The 8,523-nt window shown below is 34.0% G+C and overlaps 1 protein-coding gene across 1 annotated transcript; it reads left to right on the forward strand.

Moving 5' to 3' along the window:
- Positions 1–7,075: 7,075 nt before the first annotated feature.
- LOC117130359 (probable eukaryotic translation initiation factor 5-1) lies at positions 7,076–8,517 on the forward strand (the record flags this gene model as incomplete). The annotated part of the gene is given in 7 exon segments (XM_033283254.1): positions 7,076–7,316; positions 7,780–7,980; positions 8,032–8,132; positions 8,135–8,185; positions 8,188–8,259; positions 8,262–8,495; positions 8,498–8,517. Coding segments are annotated over 5 exon segments (471 nt in total), but the record flags the coding sequence as incomplete, so codon positions are not given.
- Positions 8,518–8,523: the final 6 nt, after the last annotated feature.

The following is an 8,523-nucleotide window of genomic DNA, read 5'->3' on the forward strand; positions in this document are numbered from 1 at the left end:
TCGTAAATGGAAAAAGCTTGGTAAACCTATTCAACGTAATTTCGTCGTAAACAGAAAACACGGGCCTGGTAATTTCGTTCGTAAATGGAAAAACACGGGCCTGGTAGCTTCGTCGTAAATGGAAAAACGCGGGCCTGGTAACTTCGTCGTAATATTACGTCGCGTTTACGACGAATCGTTATCTATATATTGAGACGCCGAGAGCTAGGCTACCTCGTTCATTCCTCCCAAACTCCTTTGCTCTCCCTCTAAGGTAAACTTTCTTCTCTCTTTTTTTTTTTTTTAAAGTTAGTTTAGGTGATTAATTAGTTAGGTAATTAGTTTAGGTGATTAGTTAGGTAATTAGTTAGGTGATTAGTTAGGTGACGGAATACTAGTTTAGGTGATTAGTTAGGTAACGGAATAATTTTTTAATTATGTCGTAATTGATTAAATTTATTTTAATTTTTTTAGATGGCTCCTAGGAGGAAATCAGCAGCACCTACTTATGTGCAGTTGTTTGGCGATGGTTCCGGTACATCTTCTTCCGGTCCATCGTCTTCCGATGCAGTTCCAGACTCTCAGCCTTCTCAGAGAGTTGCTTGGAGTCCTCCTCCTCCACCGCAGATGCCTCCACCTCCTCCTCCAGCGGCTGCACCTCAGCCTGTCCCAGAAGGTGCAGTTCATCCGGATTTGCGTGTGCCTTCATATGCCCCATTCGCGAGATATACGGTGGAGGATTTGCTTGTCCAGCCTGGTGGGGAGGGTTTGGATGTTCTAGACCCCGATAGACCCCGAGGAACTTATTGGTAAGTTATTAATTTTTATTACATTAAAATTTAAATTATTTTTATTTTCTAACGGTTATATTGTTTTTTTTCAGGTTTGGGGCTAACAACCGTGTTAGCCAGAGCGTTTCGAAGACGATTAAGGGTTATTACGATGGGGCATATCCGAACTGGAGCAAGACACTAAATCACGTTAAGATCACTTGGTTTAAATGTTTTGCGGTAAGATTTTTAAATTTAATTAAATTTCCACTTTTAAATATATATATATTTTTTAAATATTTATTATTAATTATAATTTCTTCAAAATTTTTGTGTTTCAGCAAAAGTGGCATTGGTCTTTGGGAATCACTGAGAGGGTGAAGGCGGAATTCGTTGCAAAGACAAAGATCCGCCTCTGCAACACAGTCTCCGATTGGAAGGACAAGTGGGAGATCTACGGGTATGAGGGAAAGCCCACTGAGCTCACGAAGGATGTGTGGGATGGCCTCATCGCCTATTGGAAGCACCCCTCTTTGATCGAAAAGGCCAATTCGTGCTCGGTTTCTCGAAGAATGAAGGATAAAGATGGTCATTTGCCCATGATTCACAGAACAGGACAAAAACCTCATGCAGGAATCCGTCTAGAAGCTGTAAATTTTGTTTTAAATATTTATTTTAAAATTTTCAATTAATTTAATTTTTAATATTTAATTTAATTTTTTTTTGTAGTTTGAGAAGACGGGAGTCTTACCATCTCTGTCTGACCTATTGAAGATGACTCACGCCACATCCGACGGAGTTTTTGTGGATCCTGCATCTGAGAAACTCTTCCAAGCAATGGCTTCTCGGATTGAAGAACGGAGACGCAACTAACCCAAGAGTCTCCCGATGGATTACCCGTCACATTGTCCACCGAAGACGCCGACAGAATCTTCGAAGAGGTACAACTTAAAATTTTTGTTTACATTATTTTTAATATTTTAACATAATTAACTATATTAATATATGTTTTAATTTTATAGGTGGCTCCTAAAGAGAAGGGACGGATAGTCGGTATAGGCTCTGTTAACGAAGTTGCAAGGGCAACTTCGTCATACACTTCGAGACGGGATGAAGAGACTTCTCAGATGAAAGCTCGAATGGATAGCCAGCAGGTTGTTTAGACTCTCTTGAGGATTTGCTAGACGTGATGGCCGTGGGAAACCCGGTTATTTAGAGAATGTTGAGTGAGAGACGCGCCGCTCTTGGGGTTGCTAGTACGAGATCCCCAAGAGTCCGATCCAACCCGTCAACAGCCGAGCAACCCCACCGACTACTTCGATGATATGTAGTTTTTTTATATTTCGGTTTGTATTATGAATTTAAATATTATTGTATGACTTTTAAATGCTTTTTTAAAATATGTTTTTATTTTCATATTTCGTTTTAAAATTAAAATTATTTTAAGTTCTGAATTTTAAATAAATTCAAATTTATATTGAGGTTAAAAAATTATTCAAATTTATTATATATTAATAAGAATCGATGTAAACTCCATGTAAATGTTTACGAGTGATTAATGTCGAAAGATTTACGAGGGTTTTACATCGAAACGTTTACGTGTTCTTTACAACGAAAATATTTACGTCTGCTTTACATCGAAACCGTTACGTGGACTTTACCACGGAATATTACGTCTCTTTTACGATGAAACGATGCCCTGCGCTTTACGAGGAATATATTTTCGTCGTAAACGTAACAAGTTGTTTACGACGAAACCTCCGTTACGACGGAAGTTTTACGACGAAACGTCTTTCGAGGTTAATTCGTCGTAACACTCCGTTTACGACGAATTTACAACGTATATTGCCCTTGTAAAAAATATGTTTTCTTGTAGTGACTTCATATTATTCAATATCTCAATAGCTTTTTGACAATCACTTTCGACAATAACGTTCATGTGTTCACTACTCCAAGCATGTTGCAAAGCAGTCAATATTGCCTGCATGCAGTTCACACTCCAAAGCATTTTTAACTTGTTTCCCAGTAGCTTAAACAGCACCTCTATACACCCTAGAGTTGTCACGTATGACCCATCTACATATATATATTTATTATTTACATTAACCAATAAATATATAATATTTTCTAAAATTTTTTAATAATTAATTAATTGTTATTAAAAATTTAAATTTTATTTTTAGTTATAACAAAAGCTGTTGAGAAAATCTAACAAAATCATGCGAAAATGTAAATAATTTTAATAAAATAATATATTAATTAACTTTGTAATTAGTATTATAATATTATTATAATTAATATTAATAAAATTTTACTATAAAAGCAAATAATTATTTATGATATTTTAATAAATTTTATAATTATAGTCTATATTATATTAAAATAATGTTTGTTATATGAATTAAATAAAAATTATATATTAAATTGGTAAATTAACCTTTTTAATAGTTCCATTAAACAGATTCTCATTCACCATTAAAGCGGGTTAAATTAAACGATGTAATATCTCTATACAAAAGATAAATTTATTAGCATAAGTTAGACTTTTATAACTATAACTATATATTAGCTTCTTATTTATTTTGAAACTGTAAAAATATATGATCTCAAAATTATTATATACAAAATATAATATGTAACTAACCTTTACTTGATGTTTTATTTACTAAACATTTTATTAGAAATTTTGAAATTTAATTTAAAATTTAATGTTTATTTTAATTATAACAGATTTATTTTTATTAAAATATTAAAAATGTTAACAATGTTTTTATACAAATAGTTTTAGTAAAATAATGTTGTAGTAACAAAAAAAAATTTAAAAGTCATATAATCTTCTAAAATATAGTTTTGTAGTTTTCTAATTTTTTTTCTTGACAAAATACACAATTTTGAAAATAAATATTCTAAACTCAAAAGTTAATATTTCAAATTATACAAAGCTTAAAATCATAGATGCTAAAGTATATTCTTTAAAAATACAACATTAAAAATAAATTATTTTGTAAAAATTAAAAAAAAAATATTATATTTTCAAATCTTAATTTAATGACAAATAATCAAAATATTATAGCAACGGAGGAAGAGGTTCAACAAGATTTATTCATGATGCATCCGGAGAAAGCGCCAGGTCCGGATGGAATGACAACTCTCTTTTTTCAGCATTCCTTGCATGTTATTAAGAAGGATGTGGTTGAGATGGTGAATAATTTTCTGGTTAGAGAAAATATGGATCCACGTTTAAATATTTCTAATATTTGCTTGATTCTGAAAATAGAGAGACTTATAAGGATGACATAACTGAGGCCAATAAGTCTATGTAATGTTGGTTACAAGATCTTCTCGAAAGTTTTGTGTCAAAGATTGAAAGTTTGCCTACCACGACTAATCTCGGAGACACAATCGGCTTTTGTGGCGGGCAGGTTAATATCGGATAATATTTTTATAGCGCAGGAAATGTTTCATGGACTGAGAACACATAAGTCTGTCAAAACAAGTTTATGGCAATCAAAACGGATATTTTTATTGAGGCTTCTTCATAAAATGGGATTGGATCCTCGTTGGATCAATTTAATGCTGGAATGTATATCCCTTACATCAAGGGGATCCTTTGTCTCCTTATTTATCTATTATGTGCATTGAGGCATTAATTATGAATATTAAGAAAGCGGAGATAGTGAAATAATTAACTGGTGTGAAGGTAGCAAGAGCTTGTCCAACAATCTCTCATTTGCTATTTGCAGATGATAGTTTTTTCTTTTGTAAGCCAAAGAAGGAGGAATGTCAAACCATTCCCAGGATTTTAAAGGAATATGAGACCGTCTTAGGGCAACAAATTAATTCCCAGAAATCTTCAATTCAATTTGGACATAAAATTGAAGAATCCAGTCATCAAAAATTGAGAGATATTTTGGGAATCCAGAATATAGGAGGATGGGATCTTATTTAGGTTTACCAGAAAGCCTTGAATGATCTAAGGTGTTTGGCTTTGTACAAGACCGCTTGAATAATAAGGTTAGTGGATGGACTTTTTGATTTTTTACTAAAGGAGGAAAAGAGTTGATTATTAAATCGGTGATTATGGTCTTGCCAACCATGTGATGTCTGTTTATTGGTTAGCAAAGGCTACAATTAAAAAGTTAACGAGTGCAGTAGCTCAATTTCGGTGGAGTCCAGGAGGAAGCACAACATGCATGCATTGGGATAAATTATGCATACCTAAAGATAATTGTAGACTAGGCTTTAAGGATCTTATTGATTTTAACACGACGATGCTTGGAAGGCAGTTGTGGAGGCTGATTGAGAAGCCAAATACTCTTTTTCAAGAGTCTTCAAAGGACGGTACTATAAGAATGCTTCACCCCTAGAACCTATCCGTTCATACTCCCCGTCATATGGCTGGAGGAGTATTATTTCTGCAAGATTTTTGGTTTGTAAAGGACTAATTAAAAGAGTGGGAACATGTTCATCTTATTCAGTATGAAATGATCCTTGGATCCCAACCACTCGCCCGAGACCAGCAAACAAAAACCTTCAAAACAGTTAGTCGGACCTCACAGTGGATTCTCTCATTAACTCGGAATCCCGATCATGGAATTTACAGGCAATCAAGACTTTGGTGGATCCTCATGATGTAAAAATTATTGAAAGTATCCCTTTAAATAGAAATCAGATGGAAAATAAGAATTGATGGCATTTCACTAACAATGAGAAATACTCGGTTCAATCAGGTTATCAAGTGGAACGGGTCTATCCTGATAAAAAAAAATCCACTATAATTTAATGGTCTTACAGTGGATATACTAAAAGATTTATGCTGAAAAGTGCGGTGTCCTCCGAAGATAAAACATTTTTTTATGGCAAATCCTTTCAGGATGTATAGCGGTAATGAAAAATCTAAAAGCGAGGAATATAAGAGGATATATGTTGTGCTCGATGCGGAGATCAGGAAAAATCAATAAACCATGTGTTTTCTGAATATCCTCCAGCACATGAAGTGTGGGTTTTATCTAAGATACCATCAAATCCCAATATTTTTCCTATTAGTTTTTTTTCGCTAACATGGATCATCTTTTTTGGAGAGTCAATTCAAGGATGGATGACCACCAATTTGCATAGATATTATGGTATATATGGTAAGGTCAGAATAACAAAGTGTTTAGCAATCTGGATATTGATCAAAGGGACACACTTAAAATAACAGAATTGGAATCAACAGTTTGGACTGAGGCACATGTAGTAAAGGATCAAACGAGAGAGCATCAGGTACAAACCGGACCCACAATACCGACTTCGGAACGATGGTGCTTCATAGATGGTTCATAGAAAGATCTGGATTTATTTTCAGTGCAAGGCTGGTATAGTACTTTATCGGGTTTTGATGGTTTATTAGGGGCAAGGAATGTAAGGGCATTGTCTTTCACCTCTTCATTCAGATGTGGAGGCATTAATTTGTTCTCAATTGGTGAAGATGGTTTCGGAACTAGAAGAATGGTCAGCATTTGAAAGTTACTTGGAAGACATTAAGCTTTTAAAAAGAAGTTTCCCAAACTCATACATCGTTTATGTACCTCGGACGGACAACCTATGGGCGGATAGCTTAGCACGCAATTCTAGAAAACAACCGTCTTTCGTCGTTCACATGGATGCGGGGTTACCAATTTGGTTTACAGAATCAACATGAATTTGTAAATGTTTGTTGTAAAAAAAAAACCCAACAAAGAATCCGAAAACTTAATACCATAACATCCAAAAAATTGTTATATATCGATAAATTTTTTTAAAGTATTCTCGTAAATGCTGCTAAGTATAAAAATTACTAAAAAAATAGAGTTATATTATTTAAACAGAACAATATAGTTATTTATAATTCGCATAGTATATTGAATTGATAGATGTTAAAATATTTTTTATAAACAAAATATGAAATAATAAATTATCCTAAATGAATATCCTTTCTATAATATAAATAAATAAATTTTATGCAAATTGTAGAATTTAGTTTTAAAAATATATTTTGAATAAAATAATCTATTTGATTATTTTCAAATTATGTATTTATTATACCGATTTCAAAAATTTAAATAATTAATAACAAATTATTAAAATCAATCACTATATATTAAAAATTTAAGAAAACAACAAAATTAAAGAGTTACATAATATATAAAACAAAATATAATATTGAAAATATCTACACAGATGTACGTTAAAACTCTTGTTAATTAGTTGATTTTCAATGCTGAATTGGACGTTCTTGTAGATCATTATTGGTCAGTAAAATAATTAATTGAAATAGAAAACGAAAAAAAAAAAAATGGATATAGATAAAAAAAATTGTGGAAAGAGAACAAATAAATAATTGGACACGACACGATGAGTTTGCCCTAAAGGATGAACCACAATCACGCGTTTCCAGCCTCCTTCCTTTGTCATTTATATATAAATACACAGAAAACGTTTCTAGCTTAAGTGCCTTTTCTCATTCTTTCATCGGCGCAAGCGTTCATCTTCCTCTCTCAAACGCACGAGAGACAATCGTAGCTTTTCGTTCGTCCATCTTACGAGGTACTTGGTTCGTGTGCTGCTGATACTACTTTGCGATTACGATTTAACTTAATATTTGATTAATCAAACAATCTGATCCGATTGTTATCCGAAAAATCTGGGAGTATAGAGATTCAATTTGAATGGCCCATAGTTATTCTCAAGAATTTTTTTTATTGGAATCGTTAGAAATTGATTGTTTCATTGAGACAAGGGTGGGGCGTTGTTTAATTGTGTATGTTGATGATATGTATTTGATTTGATGATGATGTAGTGTGTCTTTTTATATTGTAAATCTCGGAACTTTTCTTTGTTTCCTTCCTGTTATTGCTTCTTTGAAATTTTGTGTGTTTGTGTGTTTCAAGATTTATGAATTTTCCGGTTAGATCTCTGTGCCTTGTTGTTTATAATTGAAACGCATAAATATCCGTATGTTTGTTTATTCATTTGCGGCTGAATCTTTGTCTTTATTGTGTGTTTACAGGAAGTTGGCAGTTAAAGCTGCTGGGGTTTTACATTTTGTCGAAAGTGGAGTGTGAAGAATCTTTTATGTCTGAACAGGCTTCTCTCTTTCAATCGTCTATACAGCTTTTAGGAGAGTACTGTCCTACTTCCAGGAAGAAGTCCACTCGTCTTGGATCTTCTTTCGAGGCCTTGAACAACACAAGCAGTTCCAGCGTTCAGTATCTCTGTCTCTTCTGACATTCCCCCCACCCCCACACTATTTTGTAATCAAAATCAAAATGGCTTTACAAAACATTGGTGCCTCCAACCGTGACGATGCCTTCTACAGGTACAAGATGCCGAGGATGATGACCAAGATCGAAGGTAGAGGTAACGCATCAAGACTAATGTTGTTAACATGGTTGAAATCGCCAAGGCCTTGGGGAGACTGCTGCTTACACCACCAAGTACTTTGGCTGTGAGCTGGGTGCGCAGTCCAAGTTTGATGAGAAGACGGGAACTCATTGGTTAACGGAGCCCACGACACTTCCAAGCTTGCGGGGCTTCTTGAGAACTTTATCAAAAAGTATGTCCAGTGTTATGGATGCGGAAACCCCGAAACCGAGATACTTATCACCAAGACGCAGATGCTCCAGCTGAAATGTGCGGCTTGTGGGTTTATCTCGGATGTCGATATGAGGGACAAACTCACTGCTTTTATTCTGAAGCATCCTCCAGAACAAAAGAAATCTTCGAAAGAAAGAAATCTATGAGGAGAGCTGAG

The sequence above is a fragment of the Brassica rapa genome, unplaced genomic scaffold, assembly GCF_000309985.2.
Source record: "Brassica rapa cultivar Chiifu-401-42 unplaced genomic scaffold, CAAS_Brap_v3.01 Scaffold0400, whole genome shotgun sequence".
Classification (NCBI taxonomy): Eukaryota; Viridiplantae; Streptophyta; class Magnoliopsida; order Brassicales; family Brassicaceae; genus Brassica; species Brassica rapa.